General features: G+C 31.9%; 4 protein-coding genes and 1 long non-coding RNA gene across 5 annotated transcripts; 3 read left to right on the forward strand and 2 right to left on the reverse strand.

Moving 5' to 3' along the window:
- On the forward strand, positions 695–6,406 carry LOC109355500 (synaptotagmin-2-like). The gene is made up of 12 exons (XM_019598693.1): positions 695–975; positions 1,078–1,176; positions 1,267–1,317; positions 1,430–1,553; positions 1,948–2,066; positions 2,148–2,249; positions 3,249–3,323; positions 4,321–4,397; positions 4,490–4,736; positions 4,820–5,170; positions 5,417–5,545; positions 5,842–6,406. Exons 1-12 carry the CDS (start codon positions 865–867, stop codon positions 5,968–5,970), a joined length of 1,614 nt encoding a protein of 537 aa, XP_019454238.1. The 5' UTR covers positions 695–864; the 3' UTR covers positions 5,971–6,406.
- LOC109355503 (L-ascorbate peroxidase 3, peroxisomal-like) lies at positions 7,462–10,945 on the forward strand. Its single transcript, XM_019598695.1, has 9 exons — positions 7,462–7,629; positions 7,713–7,837; positions 8,725–8,774; positions 9,355–9,420; positions 9,501–9,549; positions 9,719–9,801; positions 9,889–9,968; positions 10,106–10,208; positions 10,562–10,945. Exons 1-9 carry the CDS (start codon positions 7,508–7,510, stop codon positions 10,748–10,750), a joined length of 867 nt encoding a protein of 288 aa, XP_019454240.1. The 5' UTR covers positions 7,462–7,507; the 3' UTR covers positions 10,751–10,945.
- LOC109355507 lies at positions 8,839–25,648 on the reverse strand. The gene is made up of 3 exons (XR_002108666.1): positions 25,637–25,648; positions 21,916–21,921; positions 8,839–9,189 (listed from the first exon to the last, which is right to left on the reverse strand). It is a non-coding gene; the product is annotated as an uncharacterized LOC109355507 (long non-coding RNA).
- On the forward strand, positions 15,732–16,784 carry LOC109355504 (myb-related protein 308-like). The gene is made up of 2 exons (XM_019598696.1): positions 15,732–16,003; positions 16,175–16,784. Exons 1-2 carry the CDS (start codon positions 15,741–15,743, stop codon positions 16,719–16,721), a joined length of 810 nt encoding a protein of 269 aa, XP_019454241.1. The 5' UTR covers positions 15,732–15,740; the 3' UTR covers positions 16,722–16,784.
- On the reverse strand, positions 22,247–23,620 carry LOC109355506 (actin-depolymerizing factor 5-like). The gene is made up of 3 exons (XM_019598699.1): positions 23,493–23,620; positions 23,086–23,345; positions 22,247–22,738 (listed from the first exon to the last, which is right to left on the reverse strand). The coding sequence occupies exons 1-3, from the start codon at positions 23,511–23,513 to the stop codon at positions 22,588–22,590; spliced, it is 432 nt and encodes a 143-aa protein (XP_019454244.1). The 5' UTR covers positions 23,514–23,620; the 3' UTR covers positions 22,247–22,587.

Raw genomic sequence — 27,405 nt, forward strand, 5'->3', positions numbered from 1 at the left:
AATAGTGAATAAGGTACAAATAACAGTGTATAAAATTCATACATTTTTTCTCAATCTTTTATTCCCCCTTCTGTCTTCAAAATTCGGCTAATAAATGAACCATAATTGTTCTAGCCAAATTATGATACCCTTGATGGTGAAAAAACTAATAGTTATTTTTTACAATGATAAATTTAGACTATTCTTACACTACTAGACCAACACGTTGTTGGTTGATAAAGTATACATAGTATGAATGCATGCTAACTTCTAGGATTTTATAAGTCAACCGGTAAAACGGTTTGTGCTAACTGACAGTTGTAAAATTTCTATAGCTACATTATTATTGTTGATAAGATGAGATTATTATATCTCTTGGTTCTATATAAATTCCAAATTAGTAACTTCCCAATTTGTCCCTAGTATATCATTTTGACTCCACAAAGTCAACATCATGTTATTATAACGCTTTTACCCGATTCTGACAGTTTCCCTCGCACGACAAGTGTATCTTATTTTGGTATTACCAAAACTATCCTCTTACTCTAATTTTCGGATATATTGTTTTTTCTAACAAATGTTGTTCAAAATAATCTAACTCTCGACTTTGAGATCCGATGGAAACTTCTAAGGCTACAACTATAGTTAATATGTTTTTTTCCACTATCATTCACGAAATATAGACATAGATTATTTAATCAATTTCTTCCCCGCTTAGCATTCGACCGTTTCCTTAAATTCTCTCTCCACGCGTTTCAACTCTCTCATTCAGCTAACCCAGTAATGACACCAACATTGTTGTGGTTTTTTTTGTTGTCCCCGTTAATGTTACTAAATTTGTTTCTGCTAAGGGGAAGTGAAGTTCAGAAATAACGATATATTGTGATGGGTTTCTTCACCACTATATTGGGTTTTTTTGGATTCGGATTTGGGATTTCAATTGGTCTTATAGTTGGTTATTTTTTCTTCATTTACTTTCAACCCACGCATGTTAAGGTATATACTATATACTATATACTATGTAGTTGTTGTTTAGAACATGATTCTTAAAGCATTGTTCTGTTATTTGAGACTATAACTATTGAATTGCTTGGACAGGATCCTGAAATCAAGCCCTTGGTGGAGCATGACCCAGTAACCTTGCAAAAAATGCTTCATGAGATCCCTATTTGGATTAAAAATCCTGACTTTGATAGGGTTAGAAACTACCCATCTACTTTGTTTATTTCTCTTTTTTATTTGTAGTTTTTGGGTTTTGAGTTTGACTAGTGGTCTATTTTTATGAAGGTTGACTGGCTTAACAAGTTTATAGAATATATGTGGCCTTACCTTGATAAGGTATGTTATCTTTTTTATTTGCTTTGATTTGATTTGACCCTTTTCAATGGACTTAAAACTTTTGTTTGAAATTGAGAATTTGAGTACATGATGCTTTGTTTTCTTGTTTTAGGCAATTTGCAAGACTGCCAAGAACATTGCTAAGCCCATAATTGCTGAGCAGATTCCGAAGTATAAAATTGACGGCGTTGAGTTTGAAACATTCACACTGGGCTCCCTGCCCCCAACTTTTCAAGGTAATACAGTAGATCTAGAAATGATGCATTATTCGACAACAGCATTGCAGTTTTTGACTTTTGTATCCTCCTATGTGGATAAATATCACAATCTGTTATTCATAGATAGATGCTGCTGCTCCTCTACTAAATATATAGATTTGAACAGACTAGTTGGAAATTGGGTTCTATTAATAATTTGAACAAAACTTGGTTTCTTATATGATGCATTCCCCATATGATTGCCCCTTTGGACTTAAATTCTGATACATGTGGTAGTTGTTGAATTCTTAAAAGATTACTCTCTTCTGACTTCATCTCTGCCCAGAAAAGGCGATTTCTTTGTCATTTTATGTGTGATTGATTTTTGTCATATGAATATTCTTAATATCTGTTTTTAAAAACATATGGATAGGAATGAAAGTTTATGTCACTGATGAGAAGGAGTTAATTATGGAGCCTTCTGTAAAATGGGCTGGAAATCCAAATGTCACTTTATCTGTTAAGGCATTTGGGCTGAAAGCAACCGTTCAGGTAACTTTGTGAATGTGTGCATTATTCTGTGTTAGTGACAGAATATGTTTTCTTCATGCTAAGAGTTCTATATCTTTCCAGGTTCTGGATTTGCAAGTTTTTCTTGTTCCTCGCATTACTTTGAAGCCTTTGGTTCCAAGCTTTCCTTGCTTTGCCAACATCTATGTCTCCCTCATGGAAAAGGTTGGTGATTGACCACTTGAATATGATATAAATCACACAAGGAATATATGACTTGATAGCATTTTCATGACCAGTCAACTGTAGCTCTGTTTAAGAGTGAATTTAATTCTAACACCGAAGCAGTAGTTAGTTAGTTACTGTCTTCTTTTGCTGTGTGTATATTAGAATTGCTATTTTGCTCCCATAATGGCTTCAATGTTTTAAGAATGTAGTTTACTGGACCATAAATTATTTTTTGGAATACCAAACTTGTATTTAAGGACCATTAACATCTGGGAACCGCATCACCCTTCTTATTTGACATAACTTGAGTTGCATAGATTACCCTTGCAATTTCCATGTTTTGGATTAAAGATAACTCACTAGAATCATTGATGTTTAAACACATTCAAAACTGAAAAGTGACGTCATAAGCATTTGAGACTCTAAGACTGTTGTAACAATGATCATTGGTCAAGCTTTGAACTTTTGTCAACCTAGGTATAATGTTTTAATAAATTATGTTTTCCTCTTTTGTTCATAGTATAACCAATCAGAAAGTATCTATGGTCTATGGTTATGCTTTTTCTTGGGTGAGTTTCTTTCATGTATAATGAAGTAAATGATTTGTGGCTGTAGGCATATTTTAGTCGGCATATGTGATAATGATACCTGAATTTTTGTGTTGCCATTTCCTGATAAACTTTGATGATGTTAAAATTCTAACCTGTTTACTCCCTCCTTATACATAATTTATTTGCTCCTTGATCTGTTGGATTGAAAGTTTGATGAAAGTAGTAGCTCTGTTTATGTATGCCCAAGCCTGTATTCCCTCCTTCTGCCAACTTGTATTATCCTTGTATGGCTAGATTGGTTTCTTGTTATTAGAACACTTTGAGAATTACATGGATCATTTCTACTTTTGTGTAATGTATATGGTACTTATCTTCTCTCTCTCTATATATATGTGTGTGTATATATATATATTTTGTTTTTATTTTCGGTATATGCATCTTGCAGCCACATGTTGATTTTGGGCTAAAGGTTGTAGGGGCCGATCTTATGTCTATTCCTGGTGTCTACAGTTTTGTTCAGGTATAAGACAATATCTTGTTGAATTGTTTGTTTCCCCCCTTTTCTCCTCTGAGTCCTATCTTAATGTTTGAGTTCTAAAGTTGCCCATGTTCATCATTTACTTTTACTGTTAAGCGTGAGTGGTCACTGCCATGCATAATAGACAGTGTCCCCTATGGTAAAAATGAACCAATGTTTGCTCAGTCGGATCTTATCTCGAAATATGTGATTTTCTCAGATCATCCCATTGATTTGTGCATGCATTTCTTTATGTATAAAACATCTTGCCTGCTTGGATGAGAGAACTATCATGTAACTACTTCGTGAATCGAGTTGGACTTGCTATGTGCATGTAACAGATAGAAATTTGGCAGCTTAAGAAATAAGTGTGTTTCTATCTCCCTCTCTCTTTCATTAAAAGCCGACATGTTAGTAATTGAATGGCACATATAGTATTGAGTGTAATAATGTAATATGAAAAAAAATAGAGGTATGAGTTGTATGGTTTGTGGGCTTGTTACTATTCATTGGGGGTAAAATTGTAGGGTCTTCTAGATGATTAACGTGATCTCGTGGTGTCACTTGGGTGTTGTTAACCTTTTTGCTAGTAGCCCGCCTTTAGTTTGTGCTGGGAAGTTTCTTCTCTGGTAGAGTTGAAATCTCATGGTCACACAGACACAGTTGCTGCATCGGTTACAGAAGTAACATTCGATTGGACACATCTGTTTTATTGAAAGATTTTGATGGTCATATTAAATGCTTCCCATTCACTCATTTATACTACCTTCTTTTGAGAGTTTTATCATAGATAATAAAGTTAAATCAGATAACAGAAAAAGTAATGTTATATGTATATCAAATATTCTCTGGTCTGGTGACATTTGTGGTTTATGGCTCATAATGAAGAAACAAAAAAAACATCCTTTATAATGTATCCATATTATTGCTGTTGTCCTTAATTATTATTTCGTCGAGTGATTTGTGGCTTTTAAACTTATTTTAAGAGTGATGTTTGCAGGAGCTTATCAAAGATCAGGTTGCAAACATGTATTTATGGCCCAAAACCTTGGAAGTTCAAATAATAGATCCAACAAAGTATGTTCTGCATTTTTCTAAAATATTTTTCATAATGGTACATTACTTTTAACACCTGTGGTTTTTCATGTAAATGTTATTGGGAACCTCAGAGCCATGAAGAGGCCTGTTGGAATTTTACACGTGAAGGTTCTGAGAGCAATGAAGTTAAAGAAGAAAGATCTTCTTGGTGCATCTGACCCTTATGTGAAGTTAAAGATGACTGATGATAAGATGCCATCGGAAAAGACTACTGTCAAGTACAAGAGCTTAAATCCTGAATGGAATGAAGAATTTAATTTGTCTGTTAAAGATATCGAATCCCAAGTTTTAGAGATTAATGTTTATGACTGGGAGCAGGTATACCTATTAAATTGGACATTTTATCTTCTAGTTTCATGTTGTTCCATCTAAACCAAACATCGATTTATATCTTTGCTTAGGTTGGGAAGCATGACAAGATGGGTATGAATGTGATCCCGTTAAAAGCGATTCCCCCTGAAGAGCCTAAAGAATTTACTCTTGGCCTCCTAAAAAATATGGATCCTAATGATGTCCATAATGTGAAATCACATGGGCAGATTGTTGTAGAATTGACATATAAACCCTTCAAGGAAGATGAGTTGGCAAAGGGTTTTGAAGAGAAACACACAGTACAAAAAGCTCCCGAAGGTACTCCTGCTGGTGGAGGTTTGCTTGTAGTTATAGTCCATGAAGCTGAAGAAGTTGAAGGGAAGTACCACACTAATCCATATGTTCGGGTTACTTTGACCGGGCAGCAGAAGAAGACTAAGGTATATGATCACAATGAACACTCAAAATTAGATAGAAACCACTTCTCGAAATAATGAAATAGCAGCCTTCCCAACCTTTCGGAATTAGTCAGAAATCACTTCACATGCTGGAATCAAAAACAAAAAAGATCATAGGATGTAGATGAGATGTCAGAGGCATATAAAGATTGAAGTGGTACACCGTACACGTGTGTCGTGAAATGGATTTTGTATGGACTGTTATTGACATCGTGGTTACTATTGCAGCGCATTAAAAGGAACAGAGATCCAAGATGGGAAGAAGAATTCGGATTTACGTTGGAGGAGCCTCCCACTAACCAAAGATTGCATGTGGAGGTTATCAGCACTTCATCGAGAAAACTGATCCATCAAAAGGTATATCAACTTCACCCTTCTGAATTATGTAATGCAATACTTTATTTTTTGGTAAAACTGTAAGTTCATTATCGACTGACAATCAAAATACATATTCATTCGGAAACAAGGATTAGGATCGGGGCACCTTCTAGGAAGGGTTCCATTACCTAGTCCTCCAAAAAACGACAATGAGATATATTTACGCATTCCTTTATGTTGCAAAGACTGTTGATGTACTGAATATACATTGATTCCTCTCATGCTACATGATATGATTGAGTACTATTATTCTCTGCTGCTCCTTTTGGCATTAGGAATCATTGGGATATGTCGATATAAGTTTAGCCGATGTTGTTTCTAACAAGAGAATCAATGAGAAGTACCATCTTATAGACTCCAAGAATGGTCGCATCCAGATAGAGTTGCAGTGGAGAACTTCATAAGCAGTGGCACCATCATAAATTCTCAATACTTCTGTACTTATGTTTCTCTCTTTCTCTTATTATTTTTAAAGTTGATTCTTCTAAAGCTGAGAAGGGCATTTGTAGAATGTTTTGCTTGAGGTAGAATGATTTTAATGGTCATTCATGTAGATTCTTGTGATAAAAAAAGTTCAAAATTGCAAAAGCATTGATATGATTTGGTTTTATATAAACTATATGAATGATTAAAGACCATTTGAGAGAGACTTGTACTTTATTGACTTGATTCTCCACATTTTCTGATTGGACCAGTTTCAAGTATATTTGGTTTGGTCTATTGATCTTGTGACTTAACTTTTTTCATGTATCTTTATTTTCTTATTGCTTACATTTTGGATATTTTTGAGTGTGCAAGTTTCAAGTACTATAAATCCAAATATCCAATAACATGAATCCTCTTGGGAGCTAGAGAGGCAATGCCAATTCCTAAGGAGTGGTAGCCACACACATCTCCCACTATAGTATGCCACTCCATGTGTCATGAGCTATGATCGCCGAGAAAAATACTTCTTAATTAAAATTTTAAATTAAATATATTTTTTAGTTGCATATGTGGATGGAATAATAGGAGGATTTGCATTTTTTATCTGCCTTTTTTAAGTTGCATGTGTGGAAAGGACGAAGGCATAAGCTAGAAGCAAGTTGTTCCATATTGATAAGTTGGGTTTAAAATCTCATAAGATCATTAAATTATATTGATATGAAAATTGATAGTCACGTCAATGTAATGGGTGTGTCATAATTCATAAATAATTAGCTATAAAAACACGTTTCTTATATTTCTTGCTATCTATTCTGGAGTAAGTTTTTTGTACTTGAATTTATTCTCTAATGTTTCGAATAAGATTCATATCTTTTTCCTGCATTTTACTCTATAAAAACAATTATTTCTATCTAATATAAAGAAAATGTATTAGTTTATATTCAGTTTTCAATTTATATCCAAACTTTAGTACCTAAAACTAAAAACATAATAAACATACTTTATTGTTAGAGAGACTCAATAAAATAAAAAAACACATTTTAAATATGTGTCAAAACTAATTGACCTCATGTGAATACACAAATATTTTAAAGTATTTTCATCAACTCATTTTTATATCGTTCTTAATAAAAATAACAACACTCTTTAGAAAACAAAATTTTATGTTTATTCTTAATGGAAAATATGGATCCAAACATAAAATGGGAAGAGATAAATAAAGTGTATAGGTTGTAGAATTCAAATAAAAATAATAATAAAAATGTCGATACATATATTTTTCTCTTACAAAAAAACTATCCTTGTGAACGGGTAATGAGTAATGAGTGAAGTGAGGCACACATCCCAGGGAGGGAGCCACGTGAGTGAATAAAAAAATGACACGTTGCGAGTGAGGAGTGGAAAGTAGCACCACCCAATCAATTATCCACTACAGTTAAAGCTTCATTTCTTCTTTTCTTTTTTGTGGCATTCGAAAAACAGTTAGTTACAGTAGTGAGTGATTACTGTCTCAGAATGGCGTTGTCGGCGGCGGTGGTGGTTGACTCAGAGTACACGACGGAGATCGACAAAGCTCGCCGTGATCTCCGTGCACTCATCGCTAACAGGAACTGCGCTCCTCTCATGCTTCGTTTAGCGTATGTATCTTCTTATTATATCTCTCATTCTTCAATCAATTCAACGATTCTCTCTTTTATTTTGAGTCGTTTAATTTTTGCAGGTGGCACGATGCCGGAACTTACGATGTTAACACCAATACCGGTGGACCTAATGGTTCAATTAGGAATGAGGAAGAGTTTTCTCATGGCTCCAACAATGGCTTGAAGAAAGCTATTGATTTCTGTGGTATATATCTATCTATCTATCTATCTATGATTCTATGCCTTTTTCTTATTCCACGCTTCCTTTTTTCCTTACACTAGTGTATCTCCTCTTGCCATGCAAGGAAAATTAATGAAATATGTGTAGAATTATAGATTATGTAACATTAATTAATATTATAGTGTATAATCATAAATTATATATAAAAGTAATGAGAATCAAATAAAAATTCAAAAAGAATATCATTGATAGCAGCTTTTATTTAAGAAGAAATTATTTTTTGTGCTTAATTAGAGAAAGGTTTTTAGTACTTAGCTTCTCTAAGGGTTGGATTTTTTACTTGTCTTTCCATTGGATTTAACAAAATTCTTAACAAATATTTTGAAACAAGAGAAGCTATTATAAGAATTGAGATGAATGAATTTTAAATTTTAGTTATGTAAACAAAATAACTAAATTTTAGCTTTTATAAGCAATGTTCAATGAAGAATATCTAACTTGAAAGCCTGACGAAATGTTCTATCAGAATAACTAACTAACTGATTACATGATTAACTGTGTTGATTGATTCATAATACTTTGATTTATTAGCACTATTAACAACCACTTTCATTTTCACAAGTAGGTAGCACTCCCACAGTTATTGACTTATTGTATCCTGTACTACTCCTCCACGCTTGTATCTATATACACTGTATGTTATTTAAGAATTACATTTACAACAAGACTAATACGCTTCATTTATACTTTGTCGTGGTCATGCCCTGTTGTAGTGTTGTGTTAGACTAGAATGTGTTCCAATTTCCATTTCTTTGCCTTTTAAAATTCTATTGCCAAAAGTGAAATGATTGATTGCATATATGTCACCCTCTTCATCTTTTTGAGACTTGTCTTAATTTCTGATGTCACAGAAGAAGTAAAGGTTAAACATCCTAAGATCACATATGCAGATCTTTACCAGGTGATCATTTTTATTCATTTGTCATTATATAAATTTATAAGGGGAATATTGCATTGAATTTTTTGGTGGAAATCATACAGTTGAATCAATGAGATCTCAATTCTGTCTGGACTTTGTCCGGTTAGATCAATATTTATCTCTTGTAACTAGTGTTTGGTGTCTATATAAGCTTAGTCGGTTAGTCCCTAAGATTTCTACAACAAGGTTGAACACCATGAGGTTTTCTTGCATACTATAAAACTAATTTACAACTTAAAAGTCACTAAAATTGAGAAATTTAGTGGATTTAAAGTCACTGAAAAGCAAAATTTTCCTTAAAAACTACTGTATTAATTTCTACCAGAATCAAGGCATGTTACTGGATTTTCTTGTATATCACAAACTGATGAAATCCAGTGCACATCGAGTCCAGATTCTGTTGACCCTGAGAGGATGGGAAGGGAGGATTATCCCCATGTGTAAGGCATGCATAATTGCCTAGTGTAAAACAAGATATGCATTCATATATAGAGAATTGGACCACCTGTCATAAAAGTGATGTGAATCTGAATTGAAGTTACTTTTTCGTCTCTGTTTCCAGCTTGCAGGTGTTGTTGCAGTTGAAGTTACTGGGGGTCCCACAATTAACTTTGTTCCTGGAAGAAGGGTATGTTGTGCCATATTAGATTATTGTTTGTTGTGAAAATCACCATATCTTGTTAGTTCATATTATTTTCTCTATTGTAGGATTCTAAAATATCTCCTAAAGAAGGGCGGCTTCCTGATGCCAAAAAAGGTTAGTTTCCAAATTTTTGTCTGTGTAAAACTTTTCCTTCATTAGGCCATGGGAAATATCTTACTTGAATTGTGAAAGGTGTTCTGTTTTCATTTTTAATCTTACAAATTCAAAATCAAAGAGGTTAATAATTTTATATAAAAACATAAAATTTGAATCCCATTGTTAGGTGTGCCACATCTGCGTGATATCTTTTATCGAATGGGCCTGTCCGACAAGGACATTGTTGCTCTGTCTGGAGGACACACGCTGGTAATTTTCCTTCGGTGTGTGTATCTTTGTATTACTTGTGTTGGTTATGGCCAGATATTCTTACTTTGTTTTCCATGGTGTTAAAAGGGAAGAGCACATCCAGAGAGATCAGGTTTTGATGGCCCTTGGACAGAGGATCCCTTGAAGTTTGATAACTCGTATTTCGGGTAAGACTTAAGCTCTGTGCAATACTCCTCCTCATTTTAGCCTTCCTACAAGGACATCCTTTAGGGTTCCAGTTTTGTACCCCAGTATGGATAGTGCTCATTTTTAAGTACAAAGTAAATATCGTTGTTGGTATCAGGGAACTTTTAAAAGAAGAGTCTGTGGGACTGCTTAAACTTCCAACAGACAAGGCTTTATTGGACGATCCTGAATTTCGCCGTTATGTTGAGCTGTATGCAAAGGTAATCAGAATTGCTTAATTCAAATGACCATTATGAGTCCCTATTTGATTTATTTGGTCATGTGTCCTGCTAATTTAATGCGTTTCAATAGCATTTCATTACTCTTCTTTCTATCCATGAACCCTGCTTGCTTGTTGTCAAATTTATAACTGATGAAGCTAACATCTATACATTAAATCAAATATCCTGTGCCTATTAGCACTTATTTTTATGTAGGCTTGCTTACCTTAGACATCCATGGGAAGACCACTTTTTGCTCCAAAATCCAAGAATATTTGTATTGAAGTAGTATATTAATGGCTTGTTCCGTTACTTGAATCTGTCTGCTATTCATATTTGTATCCCTATGGCAGGACGAGGATGCATTTTTTCGAGATTATGCTGAATCACACAAGAAGCTTTCAGAGCTAGGCTTTGTGCCCTCAAAGGCAGCATCTCCTAAGGATGCGACTGTACTGGCGCAAAGTGCTGTTGGAATTGTAGTTACCGCTGCTGTGGTGATCCTCAGTTACTTGTATGAAGTTCGCAAAAGAGGGAAGTAGACTCGGTTTGTTCCGTATGTGTGACCCAAAATGAGAAATATCGGGATCATTTTTGCAGTTTCAGTATCTGTTTTCTTATTATCAATAATAATAATGCTACAGCCATTCTGATTATATGAATAGACTAAAGACACAACTGATTACTCCATTTAATTTCAACATTGTAATATGTAAATACAAATTTCTATGTGCCCAGTTACATGTTCCTGTTCTCTGGAGAATTTGACATAGAGGGTAGACATGCTAAGAGACGAATTGCATGTCACGTATGTGTTAAAGTTCCATCCCAAAACCAATTGGCAATGAGAGGAGTAACCCAACAGGTATTTAAACCATTCCCGAGACAATGAAGTAGGTGATGTGAGACTTACTTTCCAACAGTACGAGTAAATCAGAATTATGAAAACCTGGGAACACAAACTGGAAAAGTAACTATTACAGCCGAGGTTCACTGACCCCTGTATGCCTTTACCTCAGCTCTGTGACATGCTCTAAACCAAAATTACTCTACTAGACGAGAGCATTCTTGTGCAAGTTTTGATCACTGAAATATTAAATATTCGATCTTCTGTAATTGCACACCATTTGTGCCACGAATAATACAAGTTTTGACCACTTCATATCACCCTTATGTTAGGTATTAGAAGAGAGTGTCGGTGTTCAAAATACAAAATGGGAGTACTACAGTATAGATTATGCAGGTGTAATGTGATATAGCGACAGTTATATATATATATAGAGAGAGAGGTGGGTGAAGTGGTTAACCAATATTTTTAACATCACTAATATGAGAGCCATGCATGTGCTGAATATATATAATGTAGGTGAGGTATCATGGAAGGTGGTGCGATAGCACTGCAAGTTTAACACAAATACAACAATTTTTTGGTACTACTAAAATGTGAGGAATTAATCATTTTTAAGGTTTGTGGCTGCCCTCTCAACAATGTTGCTCCCAGTAATCAAACTTCGACCTTGAATATCTAGTGAAGCCTTACACCATTAGACCAACATCTTGTTAGTCAAATACAACGATTTGACTAACACCAATATAGATTTAGCTGGACTAACACCAGAGAAGGTGCGTGCTATGGCAATTAGTAATGGAATTAGATGACTCATCATGTCCTTTGAATGTTCTTTTACAAAGATTCAGATGACTTCCCTCTGACTCTAGTACCTCATATATTATAATTCTCAGTTTGGAGAACATGCTGTCCTATTTAAAAAAGGAAACAAATGAAAAGAGATAAAAGAAAAGCAAGACGTTAATAACAACATGAGACAGAGTTCGACATAGATGACCTGTAACAGCAATTGGTGTCTATCGTTAGTGTTAAAAAACTAGTAAGGAAAAAGAAATCATTTATGAGCAATGAATAATGGCTTTTAAATCTTATCCACATTGTAAGAAAAGGTTGAAGTTCAGGATGAGCAGCATGTGGAGGACAACCTAAGAGGTAGGTAAACCACCCACAAGTACCTAAGCACATGACATACTTGTGTTGCTGTGCTGGCTGTCACCTACTGTTGGAACTTGATAACAGAGATCGGTTTTTACATTCCAGTAAGAATTCGATAACAGATCTGCTTACATATTTTGAGCAGTGCTACGAAACATCTTAAAGAGAGGGACTTGGTCATGATTCAGCCAGTAAATATTATTTGGTGTCATTTATAATTCTTGGTTCATGCTATCCATGAGTTACTCCTTTTTTCCCTTTTAATTTTCATATTATTTTTTCCCAAGTTCTGAGAATTTCCCATGTGACTCTGCATTTGGTATGCAAGACTAATTAGGGAGAGAAGCCTTAGGTAGCTCCTCCTTTTTTGGGTTAGCTAAGAAAGCCATTATAGGATATGATCTCTTCTAATAATTGCACCCAACTGATTGCGACCTTGGTTGATGTTCAATACATTGATGTGTGCAGTTATGCATTTCATCCATCATTTATTATTTGGTAACTTTAGTATTATACACACATTGCTTCTTTCTGGACACCCTATGGCTAGAGTTACGTAGTGTTGGTATAGTGGTGTAAGGTCTTAGATGACCAAAAGGTTAATGGTTCGATTAGTGAGAGTGACACTTATTCAGATAGGCAGCCACAAACCACGAAATAAATTAGTTCTTTTAGTAAGGAATACTCTTGGTACTGCAAAAAATGGCTAGAGTTAGGTAGTGTTGTTGCCTCACCCAATAAAAGATGATTTAATACATGTTAGTTGCATGCTTATGATCTTAGTTGAGTTGTTCATTCTCTTTAAAAACAAGTAGATAGGAGAAATTACAACAAAATTTAAGTTTCAATGTCTTGGGTTAAATTGAGAAACTGGTTGGTTGGATTTTTTAAAGTTTATTAGTTACTAGGAGCATATGATAAGGAGAACTTCACCAATGAACTAAGTTAAAACTCACATGAGTAGATCATACTCCACATTTAATATAAAACCTTGAACTATCATGTTTATGTATACATCATTCATCATTTTTCTCTTTTCTATGTGAGACTTATTTTCACATATGTGATTCATCATAGTTCAAACGTTGAACATATAACTGAGGGAGGATTTGGAGTAGAATTGCAATTAGAGTTAGAAAAGAGTGAACAAGGTAGGTGAAAGTGGACCAAATCTTTTCCCCATATCATGATGTTCCTCTTTGAAAGCAACTTGTACCCATGACATTAACTCTGACCATCCACTTGACATTGATAATGGATATATATCATATATTTGTATTCGAGTATATCATCTAATGATTGATTAAATATGAATGGTAAATGATATAATGATAATATATAAAACACATACACTGCTTTTGATGTATACGATTTCTTCCTTCATGTAACCACTATAAAGAAAAACAAAAAGTGGAAGGTGAACCAAGGCCCATATACAACCAGAACCTTTTCTTCTTAATCATTCCTTGAACCCAACCTCCAACTCTAGTAGAAACTTTCCTCTCTCTTTCACATGCATGATAATGAACCCATAGAATAAAGAACCACAACTACCATTTCCATATCTATGCTTTCTTGCATGAATAGCCTAACTACTCATAAATTTCTTTCAGGGAATTGTCCATTACAATTAACTTACCGAAATAGCTAAATGTTTTTTATGGAAAAAACTAACCCACGTGAAACTCTTTGTATAATGCATTGTATTGGTAGGTTATCCATAAGTAATTATGCATGTGTTAAAATGGTAGAGTCATACATGAATCTTGATAAAGCAGGAAAGAAAGAATGAAAAAAAAAATCATTCATTGAATAGTTATTGAATTAATGATTTACAAAGTTACGTTGAATAACACCAAAACTAACTACCCTTTTATTCTTAGAAACTAATAACAGACTAAAAGTAACTCAACAATATAATCTCTCATATTCATATACACTATTATTTACATGATACAATATATTTCAACATATTTTATTACATTGCTTCATCAGGTAGTGATTTTAATGGAACGAGAAAACATATACAAAAATGTAGGGGAAACATGTGAAGTTCTGGAAATCCAGATATTTGTCCAACTGTTGTCAGAGTATTTTAGAATCATGCTTGTGATTTCAGAAAATAATCAGAATAATTGATGATCAAATAAATGAATAAATTTTGGGCAATGAACTAACTAGCAATTCAAGAGTTTGGTAGAACTGTTTAATTTGATTAAAATAAGAAGGACTATATGTAACAATTCCAGAGTGAGATGAATGAAGTTGTGACATTCTAAGATTAAAATAAAGTAAACTTTCAGAATAATAAAGTTTTCAACTTTAATTTGATTCCACTGATCACATGTTAGTGTAAAATGAATACAAAGGTGCCTTATCCCTTACATAACTACAGCTTGACATTCTATGCAACAATTATTGAAAAAAGAATTCAGGACATAATATTTTATTCAGCATAAGATTAAATGGGCAGGTTTCAAATTTGTAATATTATTGAAAAAAATAATTCATGTTTCTCTTTTTCCAAATGAGGGAAAAAGATCACATCTTGCATTGCCCATACTTTAATATATTCTACATTACACCAACCTGAAAGTTATTCAAAGGAGAGAATATGTCTTAAACAGTATTTCATTGTATGTTTCAAGTCAATCAGAGTGCTCTATTTTATTAATGATTATCAGCATCATTCATTTAATGTCTTTTTTCTAAACTCATTGTATCTTTGATGCAAATTCAGAACAGGATCACTTGTATCATAGCCTCTACCAATTCCATATCCTCACCAATTAAAAAGTAACACATATACAAAAAGAAATTTTTCAAAACAAAATATGACATTTCTATATTACTTGCTTAAAATTAATTAGATTAAAACAAAATTTGGAATTCCAAGGATATGTATCCCAAATTCAGTAGTATAATATATCAATGATACTTGATAAAAATGAGGGAATGATTTGCTTAAAGTATAAAAAACATACCATCTCATTATATACATATTAATGCCAAATTTTATTGAATCTAAGTGATATACATGCATAAACTACCTCCAATATAGATTAGGAGGGAAAAAAAGAATATATCAGAGTATGGGGAGGGAGAAAGAGCAAGAGGCAAGTATGAGAATCACATGCCCCCATTTATGTGTCTTAGTGTACCAAATCAATGAGAAATCTCTATTTATTAAAAAAATTATAAAAACAGAAATTAATATTTTAATATTATTTTATGAAGTTTGATTGATTGATATAAAACAGGACGACAAAAAAAATATGAGACATATAATCCTTATCTAATACCTACTCCTTTCAACCTATTTTACCAACTAACATGTAGAAGCAATTAATGTGTTGCTTCTCTCTCTCAATTTCTGTGTCCCTTTGGGTCAAAAGCCTATAAAAATCAAACCCCAAACTCCATCTTAGGACAGCTTATGTTCCAAATTCCAAATTCCAATCCAAGCATATACCAAATATCATAAACTATTAAACTCTAAAGTAGTGAAAGTTTTGAGTTTCTTTGTTATGGGAAGATCTCCTTGTTGTGAAAAAGCTCACACAAACAAAGGTGCATGGACAAAAGAAGAAGATGATAGACTCATATCTTATATTCATGCTCATGGTGAAGGAAGTTGGCGTTCTCTTCCTAAAGCCGCTGGTCTTCTCCGATGCGGCAAGAGTTGCCGTCTCCGGTGGATCAATTACCTCCGACCTGATCTCAAACGTGGCAATTTCACTCAAGATGAAGATGAACTAATCATCAAACTCCATAGTCTTCTTGGTAACAAGTAAGTTCAACATAAAGTCATAAACCAATAATAACAAAACTTTCATCTTTACTTTTATTTTATTTATGATCGATTAAGTGTCAAAAGATGTTATTTTTTGGGTTAGGATAAATATTATTGAAATGGGTTTTGAGTTTTCACTGATTTGTGGTTAAAAAAATGATCTTTTAGGTGGTCTTTGATAGCTGGAAGATTAGCAGGAAGAACAGACAATGAGATAAAGAATTATTGGAACACTCATATAAGAAGGAAGCTTTTGAATAGAGGAATTGACCCTGCAACTCATAGGCCTCTAAATGATGCTGATAATCATGTTCAGGATCAAGAAGTTCAAGCATCTGTTGCAGCAACCAACACTATATCTTTTGCTTCATCTGCTTCTGCTGCAATTGTTAAACAAGAACAAGATACTAGTATTACTAGTAAGTCAAGCATGTTTGGTGTTGTTGGAGAGAATAATAGTGAAGTTGGCAAAGGAATTTTGTTAGAACGTTGCCCTGACTTGAATCTTGAGCTAACTATTAGTCCTCCTCGTTTGAATGAGCCTGATGAATCATTCAAGAACATTGAGAGAAGCCTTTGCTTTGGTTGTAGTTTGGGTTTGCAGAATAGTAATCATTGCAACTGTGGGAACAGGAATAATAGTACTGCTACTAGTTATGATTTCTTGGGCTTGAAAACTGGTGTTTGGGATTACAGAAGATTGGAAATGAAATGAAATATGGAAAAATAGTGTTAGTGTTGGAGAGAAATGAGATCATGAAATTCATTGGGTTTTGAAATCTCTCTTTTAATTCATTTTCTTCTCTAATTTGTATACACAATTAGTTACTGATGCATATGTTATAGAACCTGGAAAATTGAACATTATTTGTCAAATTTTGTCTCCATTCTAATTTATTGTTACTTTAATCTACTTCTTGATTCATTTTTTCATGTAAATTTTCTTTATTCGCGAATCTGATATTGGAAATAAAAGATATCATGATTTAGAAGTTGTACTTGTACTTCATGTTTTTAGTTATAGAACTTCTTTTATCTATAGGGTTCGATATGAGATTAAACTTCTTTTACTGTCTAGAGTTCAATGATGAGTACACGGATGTTCCATACTTTCCACTTGTATCAAATTGTTTATGAACAATTGAAATTTTTTATTTGAAGTTGGGGTTAAATAAATATTTTCAAGACAAATGATTCTGAAAAAGATTAACCTTGTGCAAGTTAAAATCTTTGAGGATCAATTTTAAAGTATTTTAAGGTATCACATACAATATTAATAAGGTGTTAATTTAGTGGTGTAAGGTCTCGTTAAATCATTAACATACCAAATAGTTAAGAGTTCGATTTCTAACGGTGACATTTGTTAGGAGAAACAACCACACACCCCGATTCCAACGAGAGAAGTACGGTGGTAATATTATCTTATTATATATCTGTCATTGAGACTGAGTGATGATATTGAAATCTATTTAAGATTCATTTGGAGGTTGTCTTTTATGTAGAAAAAAATAAAAAGGAAAAGAAAGTGGATAGATATATTCATGCATATAGAAGAAAGAGTGAATGGATAAGCAGTGACAGTGAGAGGATGAGAAATTATTGAGATGGAATGGCGGTGGCTACCAAATTTAATTCTATGTTCCCTAGTTTTGTATTCAATAAAAATAAACTTTAATATTATCCACCATAATTATAAGGTTTTTATGTTGTTAACCTATTATTCATAATTAATTTATGTTATTTTTTAGATTCTCATATGTATAAAAACACTTACTTTGTCATATGCATATTAATAATATTAAGAGCAAATACAAATTTTTCGATCTCAACCGTTTAATCTCCTAAAGTTGAAAAATATAAAATGGTCTTAAAAATTTAAATACACGTTAAATTAGTCTAATATCAATAACTTATAGAAGTTCAAGACTAATATAATATATTAACCAAAACGCTGGAAATAACTGGCATCGTCCGTTTGAGAACATTACCACATGCATCATCGTACTTATTCCTACCAAACATCCTTATGTTTGAGTATTTACTATGTGGATGTTAAAAAACTTAGTTTCAATGCTCCAAAAAAGTTATTAGTAATATAATGGTAGCTGCAAAAATGTCTTTTCTTTATAATTTTGGTTCAAATCATGCTTTTCTTTTATACTCTTTGTCACTACAAGCTAGCTTGTTGTGTGTTGAAAATATAGTACAAGGAACTTTATAGTAATAGGTAGATGGCATAAATCAAATTAAAGGTAGTAGCAAGTAAAATAAAATGGATAGTAAATAGATCCTACCAACCATCCGAGTTAAATTATGAGTTTTTTGGATTTTTAAATTTGTTTATTAAAAATACTAATAGCATAGTATTGAAGAGGGTCTCTATTACTTAACTCAAGGTTGTTTATGTGAAAAACAAATTTAGTAGAAAATAGTTTTTTTGGTTTATATCCTCGCACTGGAGATAATTATGTCCGAATCAGGAACATCCATATGTATATAGGGCTAACTCTCATATCGGGTATTTTTTCATCCACAAGACTCGAATACGAGACCTTACTTAAGGATAATCAAACATGTATCATTTAAACAAACATTCATGAGTTATTAGAAAATAGTTTGCTTCGCACTTTTAAAATGTGATATTTTTAGTTTTTTAATAAATATTTAGTATTTTAAATATTGTTAAGATGTGTTCTCTTAAAGTAATGATCATCTTCATTAATGGAGAGACAAGTACCACAAAAAATAAAGGAAGTAAAAATATAGTAAGACATTTTTATTATTTTATATACAATATAATAACATTTTTGTCATTAAAAACACATATAAATTATATAGTTACTTTTTCATTAGAGAGAATACTTGTTTGTAGTTGGATATACTTTAAAAGACTCCATACTATTATTAAAGATTGTGGTGTATATTGTATTATTGTTTTATAATAATCTGTTTTTATATAGAAGTCTCATTATGGTAACAAAATCTTTTTTTAATAACACCAACACATGCTAGAAATATTTAAATGCGGGGTATAGTAGAAAATAAAAAATTAAAACATAATAAAATGTTAAAGTAAATGAATTGCTTTTCTAAAAAGTAGTGCAAGACGTAGGTACTAGATGAAGATGAGCAGAAAGGACAGAATGGTGGTAACTATTTTTCAAGCAGATCCCAAAAACTATATGGGCCACTTTTCAAATTTCAACCTCCCCTTTTTCTCCTTCAAACGTGTTTGGTAGAGATATTAGAAGCTTCCCCGACAGTTTATAAGTATTTAGAAGTCTCACATCGAATAAAATAGTGAATTTACTGTATTACTTATGTTATGAGTGTCTCTTATTTATTAAATTAGTTTTTTCTTTATGTGCTTAAGTCCTAATAATAATTGTTTTTATTGAGAGTTGTTTCATGGAAAATGTTAATATATGTTATATTAAGGTATATTACCGAATAATGATAGGTGAGTGAAGTCGTCAAAAAAGAAAAGACTATTATTAGGTTAGTGTCGATAGAATGAAAGTCATCATGATCGGTTCTTAAAGATGGTGGTAATGTTAGGAGTCTTACATTAAGTAGAATAGTAAAATCAATGTGTTATTTAAGTCTTGAGCTTCTCCTACATAATAGACCTGTCTTTTGGATTAGTTCTCATTATGTGTTTAAGTCTTAATAAAGAGTTAAGTACTAATGATAGATCATGAATGATTCAATGAGAACATATAAATTTTTTATATTCTCAATACCTACATTTTTTACTCATCTTACTAAAAAAAGGCATGAAATATGTGACCGTTTCCTGAAGCATGTATATAGACCAACTCGTGTATAATAATATTTTGGGGCGGTAGTTGGTAGACGTCGGACGTAGGCACATGTGCGGTGCTGCGGCGGTGGGTCCTCTTTCAACCACCGTCAATCACCTCTGGGTCCTCTTTCAACCACCGTCAATCACCTCTGGGTCCCTCCATTGCTCTACTCTCTTACGCTTACAAGTTACCTCTCAAATCAACTCCACATAACACAACCTCTTTATTTTCTGCATGTCTTCCCCATTTTCAACCTACTCTATAATTTTCTTTTGTTTTTCTATTATCATTATTATTATTATTACCAATAAGTCTTATTCTTACGTTAGTCTCATAGTATAAAGTCTTATTGGACTCCCAAGATCGATGATTCGATTGTTAAAAATAATAATCACGAAACCCAAAAAACAAATGACATTCTTAACTCTAGAATCTTATCTTTAAGTTATGCCTCTTACATCTAATGTGAGTATCAATCTTAAATGAAGTAGTTTTAAATTTGAGTGATTCATTTTTAAGATTATTATGCAAAGACTTTGAATCTATCACAATTGCATTGTATTTTAAATGAAATATAATTCATATATTTCATTTAAAATATTTATATTATATCATATTAATTATATAAGATTATTGACAATGTGAACTAAAGTTTTAAGAGTCTTAAGTTAAGTGATGTGACAAAATTCTAATAATGTAATGATATGAATGTTCTAATGCATTTTATAACACTATCAAATATGATGATGAATTCAATAATATGATCGTTAATCATAAAAATGGTTTTACTGATATTATTACAATACTACTATCATTAATATATGATATAGGTGTCAGAATATGATTACAATGAGTGGGTAAATGTGGATGTGACATTAAGGATTGGATTGGATGAGTTTGGGAAAACATTAACTTCTCTACAGAGTTCAGACCAACCAACACACTTCGTTAATAGAGCAACGTGAATGAACAGTGACAAAATCAAGTGCAACCTCCTCCTTGTTACTACAAAACATTCGAGTCTGGCTCCTCTCCATTATAGGAAAGGCCAGTAGATACTTCAGATTATGACATGTGCCAAAAATATTTAAAGGGTGTGTATTGTTTTGAGCAGTGTCTATTGGGGTTGAGATCCTCTCCAGTATTAGAATGTGAGACCAGAATAATGTAGTAACTTAAAAAAAGTTAATTCAAAATTATTTAAAATCTATACCATTGAATAATTTTAAATATCACATGTCATAATCTCTGCCAGTATTGGACTCTCCAGTACCGGAGAGCATCCAGATTAGTGTCTATTGAGGCTATATTAGCTACTTCAAGCCCAACCACAAAATATAATAACATTCATCACGAATGGTCTCGTTCTTGTGTAGTGTCATCACTGAAACACTCTTATACTTATGCCTTTCGTGAAGTTGTTGCATATTTAAAACTTAAAACTTGTCTCACTCTATAATTGTTTTCGATTATAGAATCTCTTCTTAGTGACTTTGTAAGAAGTCTTCATTCTTATTCAATACTTTCAACACTAACAATAACGATTTGTTTTGTACAAAAAAATATGTAAGTTGAGGAACTATTCTTATAAAGGCTATACTCATCAATCATTAACTATAAATGATGCGATAACAATATATAAAATCGATAACAATATATAAAACTCTTACATTGTTAATACATATATTTTTTAGAAGTAGTGGTTGATATCCTTTATCTGTGATTGATGGGTAAGCTATGGACTGAGTAAGTCTTCATTGTCAATGCTTTTATCAACACAATTACTGGGGCAAAATAAACGCCATCATTTCACAACATAAAATTACTTATTTTTATACATTAAGATGCACATGTTAACATTCCCATTTAAAGTTATGCGAACGTGTGTTAAGATCTGAAAAAGTTTACAAGTTTAATCCAAAGATGGAACTAGCCAAATCAAAAATCTAAACTCAAACTATCACAAATTGTTTTGCAGTCACCGGCACCTTTTGTGGTAAAAAAAGAACCTTTTAATCGCCCAATTGCAAAAACAATAATTTTGCTAACTAAATCACTGAAGTCCAAAAATTGGTCACAGATGGAAGAAAGTATTAATGTCACTTGTAGCTGTACCCTCAATAGAGTATAAGAGCTTTGGTGTAGGGTCAGTTTGGGAGTTAGATTTTGGAGGGAAAGTAAAAAAAATGGAAGAGTTGAGAGTCATAGAATACATTTATGAGATGACTCTCAAGCCTTTATTTCATTCCCCTCCAAAACATTATATTTTTGTCAATTTCCCTTCAAAATTCAACTTTCAAAATACTAGACTAAATACTAAACAGCCCAAGTTACAATAGCACTGTACTATATTAGAATTGTGAAGGATAAGGATGAAAAATGCTAAAGCATCAATTATATTAATAGATAGATGGTGAGTTGGTGACACATCAAATTTCCTCTTGAAAAGTTGAGCTGATCCATTCCTTTCAACAGTTTCCATCATTGAAAAAAAGAAACTATACAACCGAAGGGTTGTTGCCCTTAACTTATCATATACTCCCAACAGTCATATATAAAATAAAATTAGCTTAAGAACTAAAGACAGAAGATTAGATTCCCCACTTACATAGCAATGGTGCCAAAAGCAACATAATTAAACTACCCATAAAGAAAGGGGAAAAACACATGTCATTCATTCATTGGATTGAAGTTACTTGATTAATTAATTAGAGATAGTAAGATTATGATTAGGGTCGGAACTCGTAATAATTAAGGAGTGAAAAAGAGGGAGTTTTATTTGGCTCTTTCTTGAATTATATCGAACCCCATCTCAGTTGGATCTGTGGCCTGGACTTCATAGTGTATTCCATCCAGAGCTCTTCTCAACCCATCCTTTGATGTTGCATATAGAAACTTTGCTCTTATCCTTGATGCTGTTGGAGACCTAAAATAAAAAAATTAAAAATCTAATCATACAATATTCATCATCAAATAACAATTAAGCCTACTAACAAAACGTTGGTCTAGTAGCGTAAAGTCGTGCCAGATCTCCAGATAACCAAAAAGAAAATGTTCAATTCCTATGAGCGACACTTATTGGGAAAGACAAACACAACCCAAAAAATGATTAATTTCTTATCCTAGCCATTGAATGTTTAATAGCTCATCTGGGTAATGGATAATGAGTCATTATCCCTTACCATTTTCTTCAATATTAGAGTCCATAGTCCTAAGTAATTATGATAGCATGACATGAATGATAAAGATTGATGATGATTATTATATCGATACCAATAAATGAAGAAGATCTTGCTCTTGCGGCAATTATCAACAGTGACAAAATCAAAGTCGAAAACAGCATATCTACAATCATCTTTGGGCAAAGAAGCAGCAAGTTCATCATAACCTTCACCAGGACCACCCACCTTATCAACAGTGACAAGTCTAGATTTTTCATCGATCTTGTACACAACATATTTGTGCACCTTCTTCCATTTCATCTCCATGAAACAGTTCTTGCACTCATCCGTAACCCACATCCCAATAGTACCCTATATCAGATATCACTTCATTTTATTAATCACTACCATACCATATACTATATACTATATATAATATAATAACACTTAATCATTCACATGTGTCAGAATCTGATAGATAGAATGAAAGAAAGTTATATTAAAGAAGTGCAACAGTACCATTTTGAAAGCCATCGCCATTGTTGTTAGTTGAGGAGGAGAAGTGGAAAATCAAAGTGATCTTAACTTTTTTTTGTGAGTAGTGAAAGGGTGGAGGATTTGATCTTTATATAAATAGGGGTTACTTGAGAATGCCATTGGTATTTATTTGTATTTACATTTAAGACCAATGATGGTGGGATATAGTTTTTTAACTGAAAATGATATATCCTTGTACACGACAATAAAAAAAAAACATATATCACATAATTATATTTTACTTTATTAATCATCCCTTTACAAGTTAGATATGTTATTGGGTAGGAGAATAAGATTCATAAGATGGTTTTTAGTAAATAGATATGTTATCTTAAATTATGTCTTATACAATCGAATATATGTATATTAATTAAAAAATAAATATTTATTATTATGGTTATTTTGTTTTATTATCATTGATGTTAAACATGATTTAAGACACGATTTGAGATAATAAATATTTGTTCTTTAGTAAGAAAATATATCATTACTATTTTTTAATAGTGCATATAATAGATAAAATTAATGATAATCATCATACTAATAATTTTAATCATAAAAAAGTGATATATGTTACTTATAAATAATTATTAATGAATAAATATCAAACATATATCATCTTCTTGTAGGTATAATGATTTGTAAGATGATATATCATTTTCTAATAAATAATAATCTTAGGTAAAAAGAAATAAATTAATACAGAATTGCAATGCATTTCATCTTACTTGGAATTCAAAGTCAAATGGATCTACCGATCTGTTAATGAAAATATAAAATTCTTCAAACACATTAGATTAAATCTCGGTCATTTATCTTTGTGCTAGTGTTAAAACATAAGTGTGTAAAATACAAAGTAATATAATTTATAATTAAATTATATAAATAAGTTTTCGTGATATGAACTTATGAAGTGATATGTGACTAAATTTGTATGAATATTGATACATAAGTAGATGTATTAACTTATAAAATAGGGATAGGTGACCTTAAATTTGTATAAATAACACTATGGAATAGGGATACGTGACCTTACAAAGATCTATTGACCCGACCTTTTCTCTTTAATATTTTTTTGCTTAATTGCCGAAAGATTAGTTTCCATGGTACAGTTAGGTGTCTTAGGAAAGGGACCCGCAGAAATATTTTTTCTACACATAAATAACAAAAATTAAATATGAGACCTCGTGATTAAATTATCCCAGCTGATTTAACTTTAATCAACAACATTAATATAATGATTTCTATTGTTATATGATGTTATTATAAAGTTTTATATCATCATTGTCATATTCAATTATTTATTTAGGAAAAATATATATATTGACAAAGTAAATTTTTTATATATTAACTATGTATGATGTATTAATTATGTATAAATTTCTACACTATTAGTATATAGATATTAGAACATGCATTACTTAAACAACATTTTACCCTCTAGTATTTTGGCTCGCACATTACCTTCGATTTTGGGCTAGCACATTACTTAGGGATGATAATGAGGCTGAATGAGCGTTAGTAGTGTTTTCCTTTTCCTAAACCCATAATATTTAGTGGTATCTATATCAGTGGCAAAAATTTGTGGGTACCTAACAAAATTTTAATTTTAATTATATATTTATATACTTTGTAATAATTAATATGTAAAAATAATTATTACATAAACAATATGATATTTATTTGATAAATTTATGTTTATAGTCAAATATTATTATGAAATAATAATAAAGTATATAATATATAATAATATTAAAATAATAATAATAAAAGTATAACATAGATAAAATTTAATTAAAAAATATATTTATAAATATGAGGGTATCATGGGGCGGATATTATAAAATCCGTTTTCACCCATAAGCTATTATTGTAGGTATTCTTTACGAATTTTCCACAAAAATGCTCAGAGGTCAAGTTTTTTTTGTTATCCCTAACATTACCTTGAATTATGAGCTCTAATTAGTGTGATTGTGTCCCCTTTCTACACCATGGCATTTATTCTCTCTTTTTTTCAATCAAAATTAATTATTAGCTAGATTTAGAGACCAACTTCAATTTATTCTCCTTCTTTGTTGTTGCGATATATAGTGTATAGTTTCATTAAATGTTACTTACTGTCAAACAAACATAGATTTGCTTTTGAAAAAGTCAACAAAAATTGATGGACTGTTTTCTAATGTTCCACAAAAACTATTGCACAATTTACAATTCCTTAATAATATTAATATTTGGTCTGAGTAATAATTAATACATTTTTTCTCTTATTTCTATGATAGAGTAATACTAAGTTATAATTTGGGAAATGTGGTGAGTGGTGATAATGACAAGGGAGGTTAAATAAGAAGTGACAAGTACAACGAAATAAAAGAAAATTACAAAAGAATTTGACCAAAGTGTATCGTGGTGTGATGTTTTGTGTAAATACAAGTAATGTATTAATCTATATTGCATGAGTGGGTAGCCACATTCTACATGGAAAGAATAATCACAAGTGAAAAGGACAAGTGTAGAAAATATTAATAAACACTATAGTCAAAATATCAATGGCCAATGTAATTTTGCTTTAATTATTTTTTAACTTTCTCCTTTAAAATTGTGTTTCATTTTAAAAAAAATTGAATCATTGGCCAATAAATAAATTTTTTTTTTTGCGAATAGTAAAAATCATCAAAATGAATATCAACTCCCCAACAATATCTTTTGGATACTCACAAGCACAATCGAAACTCAAACATCATAGTCAATAAATTCAACTATTTATCAAACAATTGAAAGGTTACACTTATGTGTAAGTAATAATAATAGAAAGTCAACTATTTAATATACATGAAAATCAACATCCTGTATAAATCAGAAGAAAAAAATAGATTATGATTTTTGTCAAAATGTTACAAATAGAATTGTAAATTTTTTATTCATGAATCATAATAAGTTAATAACTAATCATAATTTGAACTTTTATGGTATCCGTGCATAGTCCCATCCTAGATTGAAATTGAGATCTTCTATATTATTTTTCTATACTCAAACTTAAAACTTTGCTTAAAGGAGAATCAAATATGTACCACTTGAACCAACATTCATTGGTTCCCTTGCGAACCTGGTCATCAAGTGTTAGTAATTTTTACTACATTCCCTTGGTTGTTACAACTTGAAGATTTCATTCCCCAAGGACTAATTTATATATTTAATTCTGAATCACATGCATGTTTGTGTCATTGTTATATTTTGAGGAACCAATGTATTGTTTAGCTCACAGTAAGAGATGTGAAATGGAGATTACAAACACTAAAATCCAGTAGAAATAGCCAACATGAGAGGTTATGTAGTTGAATGAGGAACATTTCCATCAATTGGATGACCCTATCCTTGATTTTGTAAATTCCTTATTAGGCCAACCAGTTGTGAAGAGCATGGTCCTGCATGATGTGTCTACCTATAATAGGTCCTCTGCTTGGAAGTACTCACTTTTGTGGTGTACATTTATCCTTGGGATTTGACATAAAAACATATAATTTAGGCCAACTTTATCATTTTTTGGTACTATCAAGTGTATTCCTTCACCTTTTGGGTAAGGAACTAATTCCTTTTAGGGTTCGTGGCTGCCCCTCCTAACAAGTATCGCTCATTACAGGAATCGAACTCTTGACTTTTTAGGTCATTCTAAGGATCTAACATGATCTTACATCAGTATAATTTTTCGGTGTTTTTGATTAAATACGTGTTTGTCAATGGTAGGCATTATTATTCTGCTAGGTAAACTAAAGGGAGAGACAACATTGCATACATCCTCAATTATCTATTTTCTCTAGATCTAATGCATAACAGGATCAGACACATAAAATCATTAAGATTTGGATGAACATCAATCTAGAAATTTAAGCATTTGCTG

This window comes from Lupinus angustifolius, chromosome LG08 (assembly GCF_001865875.1).
Source record: "Lupinus angustifolius cultivar Tanjil chromosome LG08, LupAngTanjil_v1.0, whole genome shotgun sequence".
Classification (NCBI taxonomy): domain Eukaryota; kingdom Viridiplantae; phylum Streptophyta; class Magnoliopsida; order Fabales; family Fabaceae; genus Lupinus; species Lupinus angustifolius.

Bases quoted from the DNA above. Each gene is read 5' to 3' on its own strand.
- LOC109355500 (XM_019598693.1), top strand. From the start codon at position 865: ATGGGTTTCTTCACCACTATATTGGGTTTTTTTGGATTCGGATTTGGG. The intron at 2,067-2,147 runs GTAACTTTGTGA...ATATCTTTCCAG, and splicing joins GGCTGAAAGCAACCGTTCAG to GTTCTGGATTTGCAAGTTTT. The intron at 5,171-5,416 runs GTATATGATCAC...TTACTATTGCAG, and splicing joins GGCAGCAGAAGAAGACTAAG to CGCATTAAAAGGAACAGAGA.
- LOC109355504 (XM_019598696.1), top strand. From the start codon at position 15,741: ATGGGAAGATCTCCTTGTTGTGAAAAAGCTCACACAAACAAAGGTGCA. The intron at 16,004-16,174 runs GTAAGTTCAACA...ATGATCTTTTAG, and splicing joins CATAGTCTTCTTGGTAACAA to GTGGTCTTTGATAGCTGGAA.
- LOC109355506 (XM_019598699.1), bottom strand. From the start codon at position 23,513: ATGGCGATGGCTTTCAAAATG. The intron at 23,346-23,492 runs GTACTGTTGCAC...TATCTGATATAG, and splicing joins TGGCGATGGCTTTCAAAATG to GGTACTATTGGGATGTGGGT. The intron at 22,739-23,085 runs GTATCGATATAA...TTTTTATTTTAG, and splicing joins AAGATCTTCTTCATTTATTG to GTCTCCAACAGCATCAAGGA.
- LOC109355503 (XM_019598695.1), top strand. From the start codon at position 7,508: ATGGCGTTGTCGGCGGCGGTGGTGGTTGACTCAGAGTACACGACGGAG. The intron at 7,838-8,724 runs GTATATATCTAT...CTGATGTCACAG, and splicing joins GAAAGCTATTGATTTCTGTG to AAGAAGTAAAGGTTAAACAT. The intron at 8,775-9,354 runs GTGATCATTTTT...CTCTGTTTCCAG, and splicing joins CATATGCAGATCTTTACCAG to CTTGCAGGTGTTGTTGCAGT.